Source organism: Neophocaena asiaeorientalis, unplaced genomic scaffold (genome assembly GCF_003031525.2).
Source record: "Neophocaena asiaeorientalis asiaeorientalis breed wild unplaced genomic scaffold, Neophocaena_asiaeorientalis_V1.1 scaffold322, whole genome shotgun sequence".
NCBI classification, from domain to species: domain Eukaryota; kingdom Metazoa; phylum Chordata; class Mammalia; order Artiodactyla; family Phocoenidae; genus Neophocaena; species Neophocaena asiaeorientalis.
The window spans coordinates 2,034,301-2,059,168 of NW_020185329.1; the positions used below are offsets into that span (position 1 = coordinate 2,034,301).

Genomic DNA, 24,868 nt, shown 5'->3' on the forward strand with positions numbered 1-24,868 from the left:
GGTTTAAATTCACCAAAAAACTACATTAAGAAAATATGACGAGTATAAATAATTGTTAAATCTGGGTGATGGATTCACAGCCATTCATTACGTTTGTCTTTTTACTTTTCAATGTGTTTTAAATTTTTTCATTTAAAACATCAAAAATATATAGAATATAATCAACAAACAAATTCTCCTTGTACTAATGTCCTATGTCTGAGGGTAACAAGTTTTTAAGGTTTATGTAACTGTTAATATTTTAAATCTCTCCCAATGTTTTCCTCCCCCTCAATAATCCAGTACTTTGTAGTCTGGGATAAGCGAGTGTGTGTGTGTGTGTGTGTGTGTGTGTGTGTGCGTTTTAGGATCAAGAGAAGAGAAGGGGAAGGGCAATGTCTTGTCTGCTCCCTATACTACCTCTGAGGGGACACAGACCTCAGGGTGTCTCTGCAGCTGTCTACAGCACAGCCAAAGCAGTGTGCATGTCAGTATGAGGTGTGATTACATCTGCAGAGATCTTCAAAGGTCTGCCTAAACAATTTCCCCCTAGTCTCCCTCAGTATGCTATGTTAGAGAAGGAATTTAGAAATTTCCATGTGAGTAGGACTGGCTACATAATTTGTGAGGCCCACTGCAAAATGAAAATGTGTAGGACCCCTTGTTTATAAATCACTAAAAATTTCAAATAGTGACAGCAAAGAGCATTAAACCAATTATGAAGCCTATCTATGTGTGAGATCCTATATGACTGCCCATGAAGCCAGCCCTGTATACGAGGGAGTGTGTTCCTAAAGTAGGCACCATGTCTGGCCATCTCTGTATCCTCAGAGTATTCAATGAATGATGGAAGAATAAATAATTGTGGTAAAGAAATCTCACACTGGTGGTGAGAACTATGAAATAGTGCAAAGAGAGTCTCTTGTAGCTATCACAAACTATGGGTGTGTTTTATACACACACACACACACACATATATATATAGACATATAAATAAGACAATAATACCCTCTCTATTAAACTCCTAGCATAAAATTATATATAATTCTACCTATAAAAAGTATACATAGGAAAGGTCTTCAAGGAAAATTTAGAAAATATTAATGGGTTATGGCTTCATAATTCATTTCAGCTTTCTTTCTATTTTTCTATATATTTTTCACAACTGGAAATTAAAAAAAATTTTTTTTAATTTTTTCACACTTCACCCTACTGGCCAGCTCTGCCTGCTGAAGTGATGGGGGCTCCTGAGTGGTATCAGTCAACCTAGAAACCAGAAAGAAATGTGGCACCTACTTGGTCTCAGACTGTCCACATGGCTTCTTCCTAGAGAGGCTAAGCAGATCTTTGCCATATTTCTCTTCAATTGATGCCCTAAAAGGAACATAAAAGAGGGTTATGAGTCCTTCTCAGGGCTGATTCTTATTTCAGACATATGGCACTTCCCTTGAAGGCAAAACTGTACCCTTGACAGTAGAAGCTCAGATATGACACAATTCTCTAAAACGTGAAACTCCCCTCTACAGAACCGGGAGGAACTGTAAAAGAACAGTGGCCTTCATCTCTAAGGTGTTCTTCTCCAGCAAAAAGTCTCTAGCTTGAATATTAAAGCCAAACCAAGCATGGCCCCTTGACCAATACTGGCTAGCACATTACAGAATAATTTTCAAAACTATGATCCATAATTTATATAAATAATCTATATAAATCTATATAGATATAAAATATACCTTTTTTAAGTGGAGTAAAAGATATTTCCACGAAATGCTGCAATCCTAAGGCCCACCCCTCCCATCTTCTCTAAGAGTATCCTTTAACCAACCTATAGAGTTCCTCATTCATAGTCAATTCAAATACACAGCTAAACCATACCAAAGAGAGGGGAATTTCAGAATATAAACCCTGAAGTTGGCATGTCTCACAAGAACATCTGCCTGTTACTCGGTGTGGCACAGGTCTGTGTAAAGCACAAAACATCCCCCACTTCCCCCCTTCCCCTAGCCTCACGGCCCTCTGTCACCATCTCCACTTTGTGTCCCAGCCCCAGCCTTATCTAAACCATACTATCAGGTTATGGGCCTTTAAGCTCATCTACCCCACTTTCTTCAAATTAAAAAAAAAAAAGTATATTATGAATACATTCTCACTGCAAAAGATTCACACAACACAAAGTCATATGGAATAAGACACAAAAAGTCCCCCTTCACACTATCCCCCAATCCCACTCCTCTCCCCAGAGGGAGCCACTGCTAAGCTTGGTATGTACCTTTCCAGTCCTTTTCCTGCATTTACATACCTATATCTCACAAATACACAACTTTTAATGGTTACATAATTGAGATCATTCTATTATTTGCTGTTCTGTTTCTCACCTAGTAATAAATACATCATATAGATCTTTCCTTATCAGTACATGCTACCCACCATGTTCATAATATGGAGTTTTCCACAGTTCAGGGTCACCCTATTTGTTTTTTCATTACTGCCAAAAAAAGCTAAATGAACATCCTCAGACAGATATTCATGGGCATCTCTGAGAATGTTTCTCTAGGCTAGGACTTCTGAGAAAGTTGATTTACTAGATCAGAGGAATATGTGTTTTAAATTTTAGGAAACAGTGCCAAATCGCCCTCCAAAAAAGCCTTCTCAATTTATATTCCCAAAAGTGTGTAAAAGTCCCATTCCCAGAAACCCTCCCCCACACTGGATATTATAATTCCTTTTTAATTATTACCAGTCTTTAGTGACAGAGGTTTAAAAAAACTCTCATTTTAATTTGCTTTTCCTTGATTTCTAGTGTGATTATCCATTTTATATATTTATTGGACATTTGTATATATTCTTCTATGAGTTACCTACTCATATCATCCCAATTTTTTTTTTTTTTTTTTCCTGTACGCGGGCCTCTCACTGTTGTGGCCTCTCCCGTTGCGGAGCACAGTCTCCGGACGCACAGGCTCAGCGGCCATGGCTCACGGGCCCAGCCGCTCCATGGCATGTGGGGTCCTCCCGGACTGGGGCATGAACCCGCGTCCCCTGCATCGGCAGGTGGACTCTCAACCACTGCACCACCAGGGAAGCCCTATCCCAATTTTTTAACTGAGTGTTTTGTCTTTTTCCTATTATTTTGTAGAAGTTCTTTATTATGAATATCAATACTTATTCTTACATGTTATAAAGTTTCTCCCACTCTCATCTGTCCTTTCTAAATAACGACCTTATCCATTTTATTAAAATGATACATGCTCACTATTCAAAAATAAGGAAAAAGAAAAATATATAGAAGAAAGCAACAAACTGTCCAAAATTCCACCAACTAAAAATCATTAGTATTAATACCAGGTGATGATTGTAATGGACATTTCTTTATGCATATATGCAGGCAGGAAGGATGGACAGACAGGCATGAGTAATTTTAAAAGAATGAGACTATATTCTACATGCTATTTAAAAATAAAGTATTAAGCCTGATTTTATTTAAATTTCACAGAAGAAAAGAAAACTGAAAGGAAGCTGAAGGAATTGCTGAATTTCAAATAATTGTTTCTTTGCCACAGGAAAAATCAATTCCTAAAATATCCTTCTAAAGCTAAAAAGGAATTTATGAAAATAATTAAGGAGATTGAGACATTAAAATATTTTAATGACCTATTTCATTTTTAGACAGTTTCAGATGTTTGACAGCCCACCCGTGAAAGGATGAGATGATTAGCACTATCGTACCTCCACCTCCTCCTTGATAATGTTTACATTATTTTTACTTCATTTGTGTCTATAACACACGCTGTTCTCCAATCATAATTCCCCCAGTTGTGTAGTCTTAACTATTTATTAAAATGGATGTGATGCTCACCACCAGTCCTATTACCATAGCTTTTCCATCCCTAAGACTTGTATTTTGGTTCAGTTCTTCACTTTGTGGTCTTTTGGCTGAATTTCATCACTTTGTGACCTTTTGCCAAAATGGCTCAGAAGGGAGGGCATCAGTATTTCCTGAGTTCTTTCATATTTGAAACCATTTACCTGTGGCCTTCACATTTGAAATTACTATTTTTTACTTTTTATTGAAGTATAGTTGATTTACCAGGTTGTGTTACTTTCAGGCATACAGCAAAGTGATTCAGTTATACATATACATATATCTATATATGTTATTTTTCAGTTTCTTTTCCATTACAGGTTATTACAAGATATCGAATATAGTTCCCAATGCTATACAGTAGGTACTTGTTGTTTATCTATTTTATATATAGTAGTGTGTATCTGTTAACCTCACACACCTAATTTATCCTCCCCCCACCTTTCTCCTTTGGTAACCATAATAAGTTTGTTTTCTATGTCTGTGAGTCTGTTTCTGTTTTGTAAATAAGTTTATTTTTATCTTTTCTAGATTCCACCAGTAAGTGTTATCATAGGATATTTGTCTTTCTCTGTCTTACTTCACTTAGTATGATAATCTCTAGGTTGATCCATGTTGCCGCAAATGGCATTATTTTATTCTTTTCTACGACTGAGTAGTGTTCCATTGTATATATGTACCACAGGTTCTTTATCCATTCATCTGTTGATGGACATTTAGGTTGCTTCCATGTCTTGGCTCTTGTAAATAGTGCTGCAATGAACCCTGGGGTGCATGTATCTTTTCAAATTAGAGTTTTTGTCTCTTCCAGATATATGCTCCAGAATGGGACTGCTGGATCATACGGTAACTCAATTTTTAGTTTTTTGAGGAACCCCCATACTGTTCTCCACAGTGGCTGCACCAATTTACATCCTTACCAACAGTGTAGGAGGGTTCCCTTTTCTCCACACCCTCTCCAACATTCATTATTTGTAGACTTTTTGATGATGGTGTGGCCTTTATATCTGAATGACAACCTCGCTGGTGTAATGAATGTTCTTAAACTTTCCCTCAGAACTCTGCTGAACTTGTTCCATTGGCTTCTGTCATTGAAGAGAAACCCAAGGCCATCCGGATTCCCTGCTGCTCATTCCTATTTCAAAAACTTGGTTCATTTCTTTCCTAGATACTTGAAGTATTCTTTCTTTAACTAAATAACTTAACCAGGATGAATGTTAATGCTGATTCTTAAATAATCATAATCAATATTGATTACTGTCTATCAATGTTTCCTGGTTTATAGTGTGTGCCCTTCAGATCTATTTAGTTTTTCTACATTCCATGAAATTTTTCCTGGATTCTCTCTCTGAATACTTTTATTATTCCCTTTTGGTAAATTTTCTACCTGGGATCAGTTATGCAGATTTTGGAGTGGCTTTGTCTATCTGTTCTTGAGTTTGGGGCCCTGGTTCTTTTGCTCTTTTTGACTTCATATCTTCCTTCCTCCCTCTCTCCCTTCTTCTCTCCCTCCTTTTTTTTGGCCGAGGTAATTTGCATGGCTGTTGCGTCATTTGGGTTTATCTTGCTCCTGGTACTGTGGGCAACCCTATCTCCTTGCTCTGAAACCATGCATGTGAATTCTCTTTTCTGCCCTTCTGATTTATACATTACCTTCCCCTCACTACCACAGCTTGAGCAAGAATCCTGTGTTTTCTTGGGCCTCTACTCTTGGATTCTATTTCTAAATTTTTTGCCCACTCCTGATAATGTAGAGTGAAACACACCTGAAACTGACTCTAGTTGTAAAAAAGGATGCATTTTGGGCTTCCCTGGTGGTGCAGTGGTTGAGAGTCTGCCTGCCCATGCAGGGGACACGGGTTTGTGTCCTGGTCCGGGAGGATCCCACATGCCGCGGAGCGGCGGGGCCCGTGAGCCATGGCCGCTGAGCCTGCACGTCCGGAGCCTGTGCTCCGCAACGGGAGAGGCCACAACAGTGAGAGGCCCGCGTACCGTAAAAAAAAAAAAAAGGAAAGGAAGGGAAGAGAAGAGAAGGGGAGCGGAGGGAATACTCTAAAGCATGCCAGATCCCCCCAGGCCACCAAGCCCACCACCCTGCGGAGCACCACGACTGGCCCCTGCATCTTTCCCACCACCGCAGCTCAGTGGTCTCTGAGCCAGGCTCTGCCTCCCTGTCACTGCACAGGCCCTGCTTGCCACCCTCCCATAGACACCTGGGTGTTCCTCCACTGACCAAAGCCATCTCTTCCTCGAGTTAAGGGACGCTTCAAGATCTCCTCCTCCATGACGCTGGCCCTCCGTTTTTGCCAGTCGTCCCAAGCTCTCCTCTCCTGTGAGGTCTTTCAGTATCATACGTATCACAAAACTTAGTATTTTATTATATTTTGTTTGCTGTTTCATTCATAAATCTTATCTCTTGAACGGCTTCCTAAAAGCTTTAGGACAAAGATATCATTTACTTCTTGGGGATCGTTCCATAACTTTACAGCAGAGGGTTTTGTGGACCATTAAAAACAAAAAAAAACAGTAAACTGTCCTTGTCTGTGTGGGAGTGTTTTGTCCATCCTCTGTCTTCAGAGAGAAACAACATGTACCTTTCTTTTAAAAAGTCTTCAAACTCTTTGCAGTTCTTGCGGCCATTGTTCAGATGCTGGATGATGGTCTCATAGCCAATGTTGCTGAGTATGTCTGAACTCTGGTGAGAAAAACAACACTGTGTGAGACGGGGAGCATGGTGACGGCAGCCCCGAGGCCTGAAGCGTGGACAGGGCAGGACACAGGGCAGCTGGCCATGGGGAGTTGCTGAAACACTTACCTCCAAGGCACATGTGACCAAAAAGGACAAAATAGAAGAAGTTCAGAGTGCATGTAGCTATGGAAGAGTTTTTAAAATTATGAAACTATAGGGCCACGAAACAGGAAGGAAGTGACAGAGGACTGAGAGGCACATGGACGAGGGAACTGGCTGGGCTTGGGGCCCCTCCCTGGGTCCCCACATGCCCTGATCAGGCCAGGCAGGGAGCAGGAACTGAGCCCCCTTCCAGCCTTCTGCTGAGTGACCCTCTATCCCATGGAGGGAAACTCAGTTACACCACAGGACCATTTTAACCAGGGATACACAGTGTTCATTGTGTCCTCACACCTGTCACAGAGCTTGACCCTGACATCTCTTCCCAAAGCCAAGAAGCCTGGTGTGAGGGTCGAGGGCACTGTTGAGCCATGCCCCAGCATTGGGAGAGGGAGGCCGGCTTCCCACTGTACCAGGAAGCTAAGCCCAGCAGCCAGCAGCCCCGAAGGGCTGGCCCCACTTTGGGGGAAAGGAATTTTTTTAAATTTTAAGCTAGCCATTTATTCCTATTTTATTCTACTACGTGCTCTGGAGTTGGAGGAAGCTGCCTGAGTCTCCCAAAGCAGTAGTCCCGGATGCAGTATATTTTAAAAATCAAAGTCCCCTCGGCTCCCCAAACCAACAAATCAGAAGCTTTAAAGAATACCCCTGAAGTGTCCCCTAATGCGGCTGGTTTCCTGGTTTCTACCCTCCAAGTGCATATAATAGGTGGTCTGATCCAGACTCCAGTCCCTTAGGGAGGTTGGTTAGGCTGCCACTGGGTGTGTCCTGGGGAGCTTTGAACTGACCCAGCCCCAGCCTAGCCTCCCTACACTCCATCTGCTGAGGAAGGTTCTTCTGTGCCATGGGGTGGGGGTGGGACCCCCTGAAGATACCTCTCTGCCCAGCCCTGGACATTCGAGAAGCAGAATTTCTCTCTTCCATTTGCTGCCACTCCTCATGGCCTGGCTGAGCAGACAGGGATCCCAGAGAGACCCAGCAGGACCAAGGCCTGAGGCTGATTTCAACCTCAGAAACTTAACTAGCCATAACTCACACTGCATTTTAAAAAGTGGATTATTATAAGTATAATAAATTTTACACATGGGCATACAAATAAATCTTAGTTAGAAATACATTTAATTCTATGGGTTCTGGCTACTGTTTGAGGATAGATTTCGGCCTGGGGAAGCCTAAAGAAATAGCCTCCACCAAAGCTTCATTTCTCCACCCACCCCCTCCACACACGCCCTTCTGTCTCAGCGGGGTAGGCTTCTAACTGCCCCCCTGAAATGCAGTGCTCAGTGGCAACTCTAAGACGATGCTTACATTATCCCCTCCTGAATCTAAATTCAGTCCCTCCACCCCCAAGGTTTCTGGAAGCCTTTCCTGAGTAGCCCTAATGCTCCCTCTTCTGGACTCTGACTGCCCAGCTTCTGAATTTGCTGTTTGCTACACACCTTGTGAGTAGCCTTGTTGGCCCAACACTACTGCAAGTGCCTGAAGCTTCTTCCAAGTCTCAGACCAGTCCTGCACACACACACACACACACATCCAAAAAGTTTAGCTTAAGATTATGCAAACCAAAGGTCTACAGTAAAATTCTGTGGGATGTAAATGTCTATTGTGTTCCCAGCCAGATGCATTAGAAGAGAACAATGAAAACAAAGGCTCCTGAGTGAATGAATGGGTACAAAGGGTCAATGTCAATATTGGTTTGTGGAGGGAAGTGCTTTGATCTTCCCAGAGAAGTACACTTAGGTTCTGTTTTTTGATATTCATTTGGAAAAGGTGGTTTCATTTTTCTTAATTAAGGGTGTGGACACTCTTTGAACTGGGCAGGGAGGGTGGAGCTAGAACAAGATTTCCTGGAAACAAACCAAATCACCAGGCCTCCTCCTGGCCACGAGCCTTGAAAAACCAAACTGCTGCTTCAGAGGAGTGACTGGACTCCAGAGGGAACCAAGAAAGAAAATCTCCAAGAGAAAACAAAGAGTGCCTAAGTCCAAGTGCCAAGAGGCAGGGGATTTGGCCTGGAAACTCCTTCCCATGCTACTCAGAATGCACTGCTGAGAAGCTCTGACTGGCAGATGCAGAATAAGAGGGCCAAGCAGGAAAGAAAACTGCGTGAGCACCAAGATAGCACAGCAGATTTGCCACCAAAAATGAGTATGCCAGGGCTTCCCTGGTGGCGCAGTGGTTGAGAGTTCGCCTGCCGATGCAGGGGACACGGGTTCGTGCCCCGGTCCGGGAAGATCCCACATGCCGCGGAGCGGCTGGGCCCGTGAGCCATGGCCGCTGAGCCTGCGCGTCCGGAGCCTGTGCTCCGCAACGGGAGAGGCCACAACAGTGAGAGGCCCACGGACCGCAAAAAAAAAAAAAAAAAGGAGTATGCCAAACACATAACTCCACATCCTGCTTCACAGTAGCCCTGACTTCTGTCCCCTAGTTTCCCCATGCTGGTCTCTCCCCATCCTCCAAATGGGCAGTGTACATTTATACCTCAGGACCATTGCACATGATTTTCCCACAGTGGGAATGGCATTTCCTCCATCTTCACTTAAATCCCACCTCTGTTTCAGGGCCACTTCAAATCCCAAGTCCTCTCTGAAATCCTCCTCAAATAATTTGTCCTACAGTCTCCTCTTCCTCTTCAGAGTACCTGGAGTGTTTAATGACGTCTCCTCTCATTTGGCTTTTATTATATATTATTTTGTGTCGTTAGTTAATATCTTTTAAAAATTAGTTAAAGCGTATCTGGATTATACCCAACCTTTATCATCCACAATAGCTCCTACATTAATGGTGCTTAAGAAATGTCGGTTAATTGTATGCCAACTACAGACAAGGTACTAAAAAGTTTACAGAGTCAGCATACGATGGAGTTCCTGTAATCAAAGAGACTATCGTTCACTTTGGGAGTCAGTAAAAGACACACACATAAAACAAATGTGTATGCATAAAAAAAAATGAGAGACTAAAACAGAGTATAAAAGTATACAGAGAAAATATATAATGAATGAGGTGGAAAAGAGGAAAATAGGCTAGAGTCATCAGAAAATAGAAGACGTAAGATTTAAATTGAATCTTTTAAAGTGACTGGAATTCACACAAGAAATCAGAAGACATTTCAAACCAACTGACAGTGAAGAAAACAACACATCAAAATTTATGAGATGCAGAAAAATAGTGCTTTTTCTACAGGGAATTTTCCTCTAGGGAATATCTTCGTATAGGGAAACTTGTAGCTCCAAATGCTAATATTAGACAAGAAAAAAAGTTTTTAAAATTAACGACCTAAGCTTTCACTTTATGGAACTACAAAAAGAAGAACAAATTTAAATTTGCAGTAACTAGAAGAAAGGAAATAAAAATAGTAGAACACAATGAAATACAATAGAAATGGCCAAACAGGGACTTCCCTGGACTCAGAGAACTAGATCCCACATGACGCAACTAGGAGTTCGCATCACACAGCTAAAGATTCCGCATGCCACAACTGAAGATTCCACGTACCACAACTAAAGATCTCACATGCTACAAAGATTCCATGTGCCACAACCAAGACCCAGCGCAGCCAAATAAATAAAAATAAATTAATTTTTAAAAAAAAGATAAATGGACAAACAATAAAGAAAATTAATGAAACCAAAAGTTAGTCCCTTGAAAAGCTTAATAAAATCGGAAAACCTATAGCTGGGTTGATCAAAACACAAGAGAGACAGAAAGAAAAAACACAAATTATCAATGTCCTCAATCTGACAAAGGACATCTACAGAAACCTAGAGCTAACAACTTAATGGTGAAAAGACTGAATACTTTCCTCCTACCAAGGAGGAAATAAAGCAAGAAAAAGATAAAGAACATACTTGTTGGAAAGGAAATAGTAAAACTGCCTTTATTTTCAGACAACATGATTGTGTTCACAGAAATTTACTCCCCAAAATGACTAGAACTAATAAATGTAACAGCATTGCAGGGCACAAAGTCAATACACAGAAATAAATTATATTTCTATATACCAGTAGCAAAATCATTTAAATGGCATCAAGGATATAAAATATTCAGGAATATTAAATATTCAGGATATAAATATTTATTCAGGAATAAAATATTCAGGATATAAAATATTCAGGAATAAATGCTTAAATAAATTCAGGAATAAATGCTTAAAAGGTTATACAAGATTTCTTCACTGAAAATTACAATGTTTTGCTGAAAGAAATGAAAATAAAGGCAGACCATGTTTGTTGATTGAAAGAGTAAATATTGTTAAAACATCAATTTTCTCCAAATTGATCTACAGATTCAACACAATCCCATGAAAATCCCAAAAGTCTTTTCTGTAGAAATTTGCCAGTTAGCCTAAAATTTATATGGAATTAAAGGACCTAGAACAAACAGTTTTTTACATACCACCTGACTTCAAAACTTGCAGGGAAGTTATAGTAATCAAAACAGAACAGTACTGATCTGAGGACAGATAAGTAGATCAATGGAACAGAATACAACCTAGGAATAGACTCACATGTCAATTGACTTTCCAAAAGGTGTCAAAGCCACTCAGTGGGAGAAATGACAGTCTTTTCCACAAGTGGTCCTGGGACAACTGCATAAAGCTGGGGAGAGAAGAGTCTTTGCTCACTGCCCCCACTGCTCCCACTGCACACAATGCACACACAATTAATGTGCGATGGGTCACAGACTCAGATGCAAAACCAAAATATAAAGTCTTGGTTTATTAGTATAGGCAAATACCTTTGAGGCCTTGAGGCAGGAAAAGATTTCCTAGAGAGGACACAAAAAATACGAACTGCTAAAGAAAAAACTGAAAAACTGGACTTCATCAAAATTAAAAACCTCTGCTCATCAAAGGAGATTATTAAGAAAATTAAATGGCAAGCCACATGCTGGGAGAAGATATTCACAATACATATGTCTGTCAAAGGACTTGTAACCAGAACATATAAATAACTTCAAATTAATAAAAATATAAGCAACCCAATAAAAACTGGGCATAATACTTGAACTTCATAAACACTTCATAAAAGATATTCCTTTGGCCAAAAAACTCATGAAAAGTAGCTTAACATGACAGGGAAATTCAAATTAAAGTCACAATGATACCTACTTCATGCCCACTAGAAACAGCTGAAATTAAAAAGTCAACATTGAATGTAGGCAAGGATGTTGAACTATCAGAACTCTTATTCTGGGAGTGTGAAAATGGTACAATCATTTTGAAAAAAATGGGAATTTCTCAAAAAGCTAAACATGCACATATCATATGACCCAAAGTTCTACTCCAAAGCATTTACCCAAGTGAAAGAAAAACATATGTCCACAAAAAGACCTCTAAAAGAAGGTTCATAGGACTTTTACTCACAATAGCCCCAAACTGGAAACAACCCAATGCCTAACAGTCGATGGATGATAAACAATGTGTGGTATATTCATACAATGGAATACTACACAGCAATAAAAAGGAAAGAACTACTGACACTGAAACAACATGGATGAATCTCAAAAACATTATGCTAATGAAAGATGCTAGATGCAAAAAGTATTTACTGCATGATCCCGTTTATATGAAGTTCTAGGACAGGAAAGCAGTTCTAGGACTTACTTCTATGGTAAAAGAAGTAAGAACAGTGACTGCCTGAGTCAGGGGAGAAATTGAGGGTGGACTGGGAAGAGCCATGATGGAACTTCCTGGAATGATGGAAACACATCCAATCAAGATCTTTCCATAGAGGTATGAGTTGTACAGGAATATGCAGTTTTCAAAACTCGATCTGTGTGCTTCATCTTATGTAAATTACACCTCAAAAAATTAAAAGCCCCAAAAAAATTGATTAGGAGTCAGAAGAATAATGTGAGGGAGGCAGTCACTAGAAGGAACAGAGGTAGATAAGCCTTGAAAACTGATCCGGTCTTGGAGTCCCGGGTGAGGCAGGGAGATGAAAAAGAAGGAGGGGCAGATCCAACCACCCAGCAACCTCCCAAAGACCCAGAATGTAAGGTTTAATAATGCTCAAATTATAAAGAGGTAAATAGCATTCAAGTTTTTTGTTTGGTTGGTCGGTTGGGTTTTTTTTGCATTCAAGTTTTAATCAGTGGATTAGTATTTTAATCATAAAGCCACTTAAGGGACTTCCCTGGTGTCCAGTGGTTAAGAATCCGCCTTTCAATGCAAGGGATGCAGGTTCAATCCCTGGTCAGGGAACTAAGATCCCACATGCCGTGGGGCAACTAAGCCCATGTGCTGCAACTACTGAGCCCACGCACCACAACTACTGAGCCCACGCACTCTGGAGCCCGCATGCCACAGCTAGAGAGAAGCCTGCACACTGCAACGAAGATCCTGGGTGCCGCAACTAAGACCCAATGCAGCCAAATAAATAAATTAATTGAAAAAAATAAATAAAGCCACTTAAATTTCTTTAAGACAAAAATTTTGCCAGGTCCAGCAATGAGCACATGTGTGCCGCATCCAGGAGATGTGTGATCTAAAGAATAATAAAAACAGTCTTGCTGTGATGCCAGCGGCCAGTCCAGACCAGGTGGTGTTGTGGGTTCAGAGAAGGAAATCTCCGTGGGCTGCCTGGTGGAGGATAACTCCACTGCTGCCAGCTCCCCCAACCCACCCCTAACACTCAGGTCTGGTCTCCCTCAATCCAGGCACATGTACCCCTCCTTCCTGCCCAGCCCTGAGGCTCATGTTGCAGGGGCCTCTGAGAACTTGTTTCCAGAGACCTTTTCTACCATGTGGCCACTAGGCAGAAGGGGAAGGCAGAGGGGAAGCAAAAGATACCTGCAGCCTCCAAAGCCACCATCAGAATTATGGTGCTACCGCCAGAGCGTCCCCACATCCAGTTCTGTGCTGCACCTCACGTCCATCCTATCATGGCATCTGCTACACAGTTTCAGTTTCTCTAGATGTGGGCTCCAAGGACTACCTGTGCCAGAATCACCCAAGCAGCTTGGTAAACGGGCAGTCCCCCAGTTCTCACCCCAGACCTGCTGATTCTGAACCTTGGGTGGGGGAGTCTCCACTTCTTACACTCTTCCAAGGACTGCAATGCTGTTTGAGAACTGCTGCCATAGAAATTACAAAAGATGATAGAACAATCATGGCTCCTGCCTTGAGGAAAGCAGGATACTTGCATGTGAAACTAGAGAACACAGCAGAATGGGGCAGGAAAGAATGACTGTTAGTAAATGCAAAGGAGAAGAGGCCAGGGAAGACTCTCCATGGTTTGCATTTCATTTTACAACCTCCAATTTTGAGTAAAAAATGCAAATTGGCATTGGTGCCCTTTGGAAGCCCAGAGAGCCCCATTAGAATGGGGAGAAGGCACTGACTTTGCATTACACACAAAGGTTGAGTTTGTTTGAAGACTGGCCATGGGATGTGTTAATGTACTATACTTTGCATTAAAGGACCACAGTATGCTCCATATAAACACAGTGAGACAGGAGCTATTTCCACGTTTACAGCTGGAGAAAATAAGACACAAGGAAAAGGAGTTCTCCTTATCACTTCCTCCAACCACAATGAAAGATCTGAACTCTCAACCAACAATATTATTCAAATCTCCATTATTTATTAAAAGCTATATGGCAACAGAAGACTTGGGATAAAGACCAAGGACTTCATTTTACCTCCCTCTGTTCTCAACCTTGATCTTTCTTTCCTATCTCTTTTACTAGAAGAGGTAAAACTAAATGGATCAAACTCACCTTATCCGCAAATATGGATTGCTTATTGTTAATTAATATTAATAATTCGGGCCAATATACAGTGAATGTTTGCTGTGTTCCAAATAGCATACCAAGTATTTTGCATGGGACATTTTGTTTAATTCTTGTAACAATTCTATGACATAAGTATAACTATTATCTTTATTTTACAGGACAAGAAACTGTGGCTCTGTACTCTGAAACCACTCGACCACACAGCTTCTCTTGTTTGAGGATAAGAACTAAATCTAACTTTTTGCCAGTCAGCCTACTTCCCTACAGTTCTAAATGGGACATACGCAGGCTTTAACGCCACACTTGGGTTTGAGCCCTGGTTCTACCACACACAAGCTATGTGACTTGGAGCTAAGTAGCTCAGTCCCTCCTTACTAGACTATAAAATGGGGATATTGGAAGGACCAAATGAGATAATGTGCTTTGAGTTTATCAAGTGCTTCACAAACTAAAGGAATTAAGGCAGACACATCAAGATTTTTCAAGACCAGGCCACATAAACAAAAAAGCATATGTGTTTGGACAATACAGTTTTTTTTTTCACTGAAAGCAGACAACAGTGAAATAAATGTAGCTGTTAGCTATTCAAAAGTAAGTATGTCGTCATCTGAGGAAGCAGCTGGAAAGGTGTCAGGGATACCTCAGCAAGGGATATGGAAACTGCCATTTTCAGGCATGAAAAACCTAAAGTCAAAGTCATTACAATGGTTGTGCCCTTAAGCCTTCTCTTAAGCACTAATAATGGATTGTGAAGGCAAGAATAAGACCCCACCCCAGTTCCCACGCCAGCCTTGTTCTACGAGCCCACAGCCCCAGCTCTGTCTAGACTGGATCCACACTTGACATTTTCACATGTCTAAGTGTCCCTCCTGTCAAGTCAGCAGGTCAATGACAAAGGCAACTCTACTCAACTGAAAATACTTTAAGTGAAAGATAAACCGGAGAAAGTGTGCAATGCAAAAACTCCACATAAGGAAAAAAAATGACTAGAAGGATGTGCACCCAAATGTTGAAAGCAATTCTCTTCTTAGCATGTTTCCACATTTTCTACATTTTCTATAATATCCTCACATTGCTTTCATAACCTGAAGTCTTTCTCCCTACGTCCATCCCGTAAAGATGGCAAATTGAAGCCTTGTTTCTCTCTCATCTGTTCCCAGGCCCCACTGAAATAACAAATGATCCACAGCAACAGCAGAAAATAGGAAAGGGCCCAATGAGGAAGGTGCACATCTGTAGGAATTTCTGTAATATAAAAACAGATAGGACTAGATGGGCAGGGGTCAGAAGCCAGTATTCCAAACTACACAAAACAGAAGAAAGTCCACAAACATTCCCAGCAGAGCCCTAGAAAATCCCAAGCTCAAATCAGCAGGGGCTGAAACTGGAGCAGCCATGGAAATGCCAGGAGGGTGTCTGTAGGACACCGGGAACCCAGCCAGTGCCCTGCCCCAGAGCAGCTAACTCTGAATTTTGTACCAGAGCCACAGCTGGTGAGGACTCCACCCTGCAGCAGGCTCCTCGCAAGGGCACAAAGACCAGAACGGCAATGGGGCACTGTCCCTAGGCACCATCAAAGCTTGCACACTAAAAATTGAAGGAAAAAAAGGTTCTGCACCATTATCAAGTCCTGTAAATACCCTTCACTTCCAGGGTAACACCTTTCCCACTTTCTTACTCCAGACAGAGGCAAAAATATCAGAAATTGTCATTATTTTTAGATTATATAATCATCTACTTGGAAACCACAGATTATCAAGTGAAAAGCTAGGAAGTGAATTAAATATTTTTTAAAAAATCAACAGTTTTCTTATATATCAATAATAACCACTTAAAATGTAGTTTAAAATACAAAATCTTATTCATAATGCCAATAAAACCTATTAAATACCTAGGAATAAGCCTTTTTGAAGGAAAACTATAAAACATTACTAAAAAAATACAAAGATCTCAAAACATTTAGAAATATATCCTAGTCCAAGATGGGAAAGTCCAATATTGGAAAGATTCAATTCTCCCCACATAAACCTATCAAGTTAAAATAATTTCAATCAAGGGACTTCCCTGGTGGCGCAGTGGTTAAGAATCCGCCTGCCAATGCAGAGGACACAGGTTTGAGCCCTGGTCCAGGAAGATCCCACATGTCACGGAGCAACTAAGCCCGTGCGCCACAACTACTGAGCCCACGTGCCACGACTACTGAAGCCCGCGCCCCTAGAGCCTGTGCTCCTCAACAGGAGAGGCCACCACAGTGAGAAGACTGTACACCACAATGAAGAGTAGCCCCCACTCACTGCATCTAGAGAAAGTCCACACACAGCAACGAAGACCCAATGCAGTCGAAAATAAATAAATACATTTCTAAATAACAATAATTTCAGTCAAAATCTTAATGGAATTTCTTTTTAAATTTAAGTTTATTCTAAAACCAACCTAATATGACCCAGCAATCCCACTACTGGGCATATACCCTGAGAAAACCATAATTCAAAAAGAGTCAAGTACCACAATGTTCATTGCAGCTCTATTTACAATAGCCAGGACATGGAAGGAACCTAAGTGTCCATCAACAGATGAATGGATAAAGAAGATGTGGCACATATATACAATGGAATATTACTCAGCCATAAAAGGAAATGAAATTGAGTTATTTGTAGTGAGGTGGATGGACCTAGAGTCTGTCATACAGAGTGAAGTAAGTCAGAAAGAGAAAAACAAATACCGTATGCTAACACATATATATGGAATCTAAAAGTAAAAAAAAAGGTTCTGAAGAACCTAGGGGCAGGACAGGTATAAAGACTCAGATGTAGAGAATGGACTTGAGGACACAGGGAGGGGGAAGGGTAAGCTGTGACAAAGTGAGAGAGTGGCATGGACATATATACACTACCAAATGTAAAATAGATAGCTAGTGAGAAGCAGCCACATAGCACAGGGAGATCAGCTTGGTGCTTTGTGACCACCTACAGGGGTGGGATAGGGAGGGTGGGAGGGAGACGCAAGAGGGAGGAGATATGGGGATATACGTATACATATAGCTGACTCACTTTGTCATACAGCAGAAACTAACACAACATTGTAAAGCAATTATACTCCAATAAAGATGTTAAAAAAATAAATAAAGCAAAGAAGAATTTTCTGGGGAAAAAATTTAAAAACAACCTAAAAAGAATAAGTGAATGAAAATAGACCCTAAAATGTTGAAAAGATGAATAAGTGAAGACTTACCCTACCATGCAAAAACGAGTATAAGTAATCAAAAATTTTCAAAGTACTATGTTATGACATTGAGAACTGATAATCAGGTAAATAAAATACAAACAACAGTCCAGGAATGGCCTTATGTATGTATGGGGATTTAATATATGATAAAGGAAGCATTTACAACCAGAAAGAAAATGATGCCTTGTTCAATAAATATTACTATAACAATGACTGTTCATTTTGCCAAAAACTAAATATAGAGCCCTTTCTAACACAGCACTCTAAAATAAATATCTGATGAATTAAAGATCTAAACATGGAAATCACAAACATGTAAAAAGAAAATATAGAATGTATATATTTTTAAAATATTGAGGTAAGAGATTTTTTTCTAAGTATGACTCCAAACTTAGAAGAAAAGACTAACAGATTAGCCTATTCTGAAAATAAGGTTTACCAAAATTGACACCATTTGAGATAGAAAGCTGAGAAAGGCCAATTTCCTTAGAAGAAACAGAGAAAGTAATCAAGGAGCAGAAAAAAGCAACAGAACTGGATGTTTTCACAGGAGAATGGAACTCTACCGAATCTTCAGGAAAAAAAACATATTCCTAAGGTCCATAAATTGATCGGGAATGAAAGACAATGTATTAGTTCACTTTATAAAGCAAGTATAAAACAATACTTAAGCTCGATAGAGTATAAAAAAAAACTTACTAATATCAGTTATGAATATTAATCAAAAAGTACTAAATAAAATATTAGCAAAAATAATCCATTACCACATTAAGAAGAGACTATACCATGACTGAGTGGGACTTATTCCAAGAATGAAAAGTTGGTTGAATATGAGGAAATTTATTAACCTAATAAGTCATTTTAATAAATCAAAAAGAAAAATCATCTGGATAGCTACATGTAAAAGAATAAAATTAGAACATTCTCTAACACCAGATACAAAAATAAACTTAAGATGGATTGAAGACCTAAATGTAAGACTGGAAACTATAAAACTCCTAGAGGAGGGTGGGAGGGAGGGAGACACAAGAGGAAGAGATATGGGGATATATGTATATGTATAGCTGATTCACTTTGTTATAAAGCAGAAACTAACACACCACTGAAAAGCAATCATACTCCAATAAAGATGTTAAAAAAAAAAGAAAATAAGAAAAAAAAAAAAGAAATACAAGGAAGACAGCAAATGCCAACACCACAATTCTTCCTCAGGAATTTGTCATCTTGTCTGTCATCTTAAAGGGTGCCCTATTATACCGTTCACATGCTGTATATTTGTTAGTCCTACTTTACAGAACATCACAATGGTTCTTTTGTTCTTTTATTATCTTATATATATATTTGGCATTAAATTTGATATCATGAAAAATAAAAAAATAAAAATAAACAAATGGGACCTAACTTTCCTTTGCATGGCAAAGGAAACCATCAACAAAACCAAAAGACAACCTACTGAATGGGAGAAAATATTTGTAAATGATATGACCAATAAGGGGTCAATATCCAACATATATGAACAGTTCATACAACTCAACATCAACAACAAAAAAAACCCGATTAAAAAATGGGCACAAGAACTGAATAGACATTTTTCCAAAGAGGAAATGCAGATGGCCTACATGAAAAGATGCTCAACATTGCTAATCATCAGGGAAATGCAAATCAAAACCACAATGAGATATCACCTCACACCTGTCAGAATGGCCATCATCAAAAAGAACACAAATAACAAATGTTGGCAAGGATGTGGAGAAAAGGGAACACTTGTACACTGTTGGTGGGAACACAAATTGGTGCAGCTACTGTGGAAAACAGTATGGAGATTTCTCAAGAAACCAAAAATTGACCCAGCAATTCCACTCCTAGGTATATATATGAAAAAAAACCAAAAACACTAAGTCGAAAAGATACACGCACCCCACTGTTTCTAGCAGCATTATTTACAATTGCCAAGATATGGATGCAACCTAAGTGTCCATCAACAGATGAATGGATAAAGATGATGTGATATACACACACACACACACACACACACACCAAAATATTACTCAGCCATAAAAAAGAATGAAAATTTTCCATGTGCAGCAATGTGGATGGACTTGGAGGGCATTATGCTAAGTGAAATAAGTCAGAGGAAGACAAATACTGTATGATATCACTTATACACTTATATGTGGAATCTAAAAAATACAATAAACTAGTTAATATAACAAAAAAGCAGACTCACAGACACAGAGAACAAACTAGTGGTTACCAGTGCGGAGCAGGAACAGGAGAGTGGCAATACGGAGATGGGGGTTGGGAGATACAAATTATTAGGTATAGAACGGGTTGCAGGGATGTGCTGTGCAGCCCGGGGAATATAGCCAATATTTTTTTTTTCTTTTGCAGTACGCGGGTCTCTCACTGTTGTGGCCTCTCCCGTTGCGGAGCCCAGGCTCTGGACACACAGGTTCAGCGGCCATGGCTCACGGGCCCAGCTGCTCCATGGCATGTGGGATCTTCCCAGACCGGGGCACAAACCTGTGTCCCCTGCATCGGCAGGCGGACTCTCAACCACTGCGCCACCAGGGAAGCCCTATAGCCAATATTTTGCAATGGCTATAGATGCAATGTAACCTTTGGGAATTGTGGATAACTATGTTGTGCATCTGTAAATTGTATGGCATTATGCAACATCTATACTTCAATAAAAAATAAAATTAAAAAAAAAAGAAAATCATGACTTTCTCCATAGATGTAGACTGAATAATGGACCCCAAAGATAGCTAAGTCTTAATCCCTGGACTCCATGAATTTTATCTTTTATGGAAAAAGAGTCTTTGCAGATATGATTAAGTTAAGGATATTGAAATAGGGAGATTATCCTGGATTAGCTGGGTGGGCCCTAAATGCAATCACAATCTAAGAGACAAGCAGAGGGAGATTTGACACAGAAAAGGAAAAAGCATGTGACCATGGAGGCAAGATTGAGTAATGTGACCACAAGCCAAGAAACTCCAACAGCCACCAGAAGCTGGAAAAAATGAGGAATTGATTCTCTCCTAGAACTTCCAGAGGGAGTGTGGCCCTGCTGACACTTTGATTCCATCTCAGTGAAACTGATTTGGGACGTCTGAACTCCAGGACTGTAAGAGAATACATTTCTGTTGTTTTAAGCCACCAAGTTTGTGGTGATTTGTTACAGCAGTCGCAGGAAAGTAACGTAAGGCCAAAAAAGATTTTGACAGTATTCAACACCCATTTCTGATTTTAAAAGAAAGTCGAGAAAATAGGAATTGATGGTACTCTCTTAAGATGAATATACTGAATATATATTCATGCCCATATCTCCACTACTTTATACTGGAGGTATTAACCAATACAGTTTGAGAAGATAAATCAATTAGAAGCATAAGAGTAGGAAAAGAAATAAAACCATCTTTACTTGCAGATAATATAATACAAATAGAAAGATTCTGTCATTAAAATGTCAGTTCTTAGTTAATTTTAAAACACAATGCTGGGGAATTTCCTGGTGGTCCAGCGGTTAGCACTCGGCACTTTCATTGCAGGGGCCCTGGTCCGGGAACTAAGAACCCTCGAGCCACGCAGTGCAGCCAAAGAAACACAACATAATATTATCCCAATAAAAATACAAACAAGTAATTTTTTTTTTTTTTTGCAGTACACGGGCCTCTCATTGTTGTGGCGGCCTCTCCCGTTACAGAACACAGGCTCTGGACGCACAGGCTCAGCGGCCATGGCTCACAGGTCTAGCCGCTTCGCGGCATGTGGGATCTTCCCAGACCGGGGCACGAACAAGTGTCCCCTGCATCGGCAGGCAGACTCTCAACCACTGCACCACCGGAGAAGCCCCAACAAGTAATTTTTTACATAGTAAACAAAGTTCACATGGAAAACATAAAAATACAAAAATAGCAAGGAAAAAACTGACAAAAGTTATGAGGGAAACCAGCCCTACCAGACATTTAAACATAATATAAATGCTGCATAATTAAATCAGTGTGGTACTGGTGCATAAATAGCCACACAGACCAGTGGAATGGAATATAAAATCCAGAAATAGACCCAAGTACACAGAGAAATTTAATATATGCTAAAGGTACTTCTCACATCACTGGGGCAAAAATGGAATTTTTCATAAGTGGTTCTGGGACAACTATTAGCCACTTAGAAAATGATAAAAATAGATCCAAACCCCATACTATATACAAGAAATTCAAAATAGATCAGAGATCTTAATGGAAAAACATGAAACCATACAAGTACTAGAAGTAAACATTCAAAAAGGTTTTCTAATCATAACAAAATCCAACTGCAATAAAAGTTTCATAAATTTTATCACCTAAGGAATTCCCTGGCCGTCCAGTGGTTAGGACCACACACGTCCACTGCAGGGGGCATGGGTGTGATCTCTGGACAGGAAACAAAGATACCGCATGCTGCAGCATGGACAAAAAAAAAAAAATTTGATCACCTAAAAAGAAAAACTTTTCAAAGTAAAAATAACAATTAAGACACACCTCTTAGATAGCCTCATCCACCAGAGGGCAGACAGCAGAAGCAAGAAGAACTACAATCCTGCAGCCTGTGGAACTAAAACCACATTCACAGAAACATAAACAAGATGAAAAGGCAGAGGGCTATGTACCAGATGAAGGAACAAGATAAAACCCCAGAAAAACAACTAAATGAAGCAGAGATAGGCAACCTTCCAGAAAAAGAATTCAGAATAATGATAGTGAAGATGATCCAGGATCTCAGAAAAAGAATGGAGGCAAAGATCGAGAAGATGCAAAAAATGTTTAACAAAGTCCTAGAAGAATGAAAGAACAAACAAACAGAGATGAACAATACAATAACTGAAATGAAACTAATGAAAACACGATGATCCAAAACCTATGGGATGCAGCAAAAGCAGCTCTAAGAGCGAAGTTTATAGCTATACAAGCCTACCTCAAGAAACAAGAAAAGTCTCAAATAAACAATCTAATCTTACACTTAAAGGGACTAGAGAAAGAAGAACAAACGAAACCCAAAGTTCGTAGAAGGAAAGAAATCATAGAGATCAGAGCAGAAATAAATGAAATAGAAACAAAGAAAACAATACCAAAGATCAATAAAACTAAAAGCTGGTTCTTTGAGAAGATAAACAATATTGATAAACCATTAGCCAGACTCATCAAGAAAAAGAGGGAGAGGACTCAAATCAATAAAATTAGAAATGAAAAAGGAGAAGTTACAACAGACACTACAGAAATACAAAGTATCCTAAGAGATGACTACAAGCAACTCTATGCCAATAAATTGGACAACCCAGAAGAAATGGACAAATTCTTAAGAAAGGTATAACCTTCCAAGACTGAACCAGGAAGAAATAGAAAATATGAACAGACCAATCACAGAAAAGGAAATTGAAACTGTGATTAAAAATCTTTCAACAAACAAAAGTCCATGACCACATGGCTTCACAGGTGAATTCTATCAAACATTTAGAGAAGAGCTAACACCCATCCTCTCAAACTCTTCCCAAAAATTGCAAACTCAATCTATGAGGCCACCATCACCCTGATACCAAAACCAGACAAAAAAGAATGAAATTAACAACATAAACATAATTGAAAAAGTTAGAGAATATAAAATGTAGCAGAATAACAGCTAAAGTTCTAATATATAAATAATTCTTTGAAACTGATTGAAAAGAACCCAAAAATGGGCAAGAAATATGAACAGATTATTTACTTTGGGTGTATGTGTACCTTAAATATATAGAAAAATATACAAGCTTACCCATAAAATGAGAAGTGCTAATGAAAACAACTGAAATACCATTTCTCATCCATCAGAATGACAAAATTAACAAGTTTGACAACACATTGTGTTGACAAGACTGTGGGAAACAGCCACTCTCATATATTGCTGGTGAGAATGAAAATTGGTTCAAACTTTAGGAGAGGAAGTTCAACAATATCTAACCAAACCACGTATGTATTTACCTTTATCTTTTTTTTAAGATTTTTTTTTTGATGTGGACAATTTTTAAAGTCTTTCTTGAATTTGTTACAGTATTGCCTCTGTTGTATGTCTCAGTTTTTTGGCCTCGGGGCACGTGGGATCCTAGCTCTCGACTAGGGATGGAGCCCACACCCCCTGCATTGAAAGGCAAAGTCTTAACCACTGGACCACCAGGGAAGTCCCTGTGTTTACCTTTTGATCCAGCTATCCCACTTCTAGGAATGTACCCCTAAAGATACACCTCCAGCAAAACCAAAATACATATGCACAGGTTATTCACTGCAGTACTGTTTGTAACTGGGAAATTTTGGAAACAACCTAAGTGCTCATATATAGGAGAGTGCTTGATAAAATATGGTACATCCACACAATGAAGTTTTATGCACCTATGAAAAAGAATGAGGAATATCTCTAAGAACAGATATAGCATGATTTCCAGTCTATATTTTAAAGTGAAAAAAGCAAAGGGCAAGTTTTTATACCATAGAAATTGGCAAAGGCTGCAAATCCCAGTTTTTATCCACTGGAGACCCAGTTGTTAAGCATTTAGCAGCACACCACCTGAAGGGATTGGGAAATATAGCAAGCAGGGTAAGGCTAGAATAACCTTGTGACATTGGAATGGAACTGGAGGTATCATTATGCATACATACATGTATTTCCTTACTCTGTCTGCTGAGAGAGCCTAGAAATATGACATGTAGGGTCAATGAGCATAACTAGAGCACAAATCCTGGTTTCTAAATACTATTCTCTACGAAAAGGAACTTGGGCTCTTTGGAGAAATGGAAGATTCCAGGACTGGGGCAAAAAAATGTCATACTAAGCCTGTAACATCTTGTGCCAGAAAGCATGGAAGTGCTCAAAGAATGATGGGGATATTTCAAAAGGACACAGGATCCAGGATAAGAGGATCCAGTTTAAAGGGGATCCCCACTGTCCAAATCTAGGACAATCTGAGCATCAAGATAAATTATTGTATAATAGTAACATAATCCATTGAACAAAATAAGAATCCATAAATCCATACTAACAGAGAAAGAGAGAGACAGAGAGGGACAGAGAGAGACAGAAAGAGAGACAGAGGCTCTTCCTTCCAGTAGAATGCCAACTTTATTATGTAGATGGAATTAGAAAATCACCACACAAAGACTTGTACATGAATGTTCACAGTAGCTTTATTTGTAATAGCCAAAAACTAG

General features: G+C 39.7%; 1 protein-coding gene across 9 annotated transcripts in view; it reads right to left on the reverse strand.

Annotated features, from left to right (window-relative positions):
- PSTPIP2 (proline-serine-threonine phosphatase interacting protein 2) overlaps positions 1–24,868 on the reverse strand; it is a 74,640-nt gene that overhangs the window by 27,081 nt on the left and 22,691 nt on the right. For 5 of the 9 annotated variants that reach the window (XR_003001772.1, XR_003001770.1, XR_003001771.1 and 2 more), the window contains exons 1-2: positions 6,072–6,391; positions 1,276–1,353 (exon numbers count right to left, since the gene is read on the reverse strand). Coding sequence is in view for 2 of the 9 variants with exons in the window: in XM_024734712.1 (XP_024590480.1) it covers positions 1,276–1,353; positions 6,072–6,238 (245 nt within the window). In the remaining 7 variants the exon portion in view is untranslated. Of the gene's footprint in view, positions 1–1,275; positions 1,354–6,071; positions 6,393–6,432; positions 6,534–24,868 lie in introns of those variants that run through there. The other 4 variants (XR_003001773.1, XM_024734713.1, XR_003001767.1 and 1 more) reach the window with 3 other exon arrangements.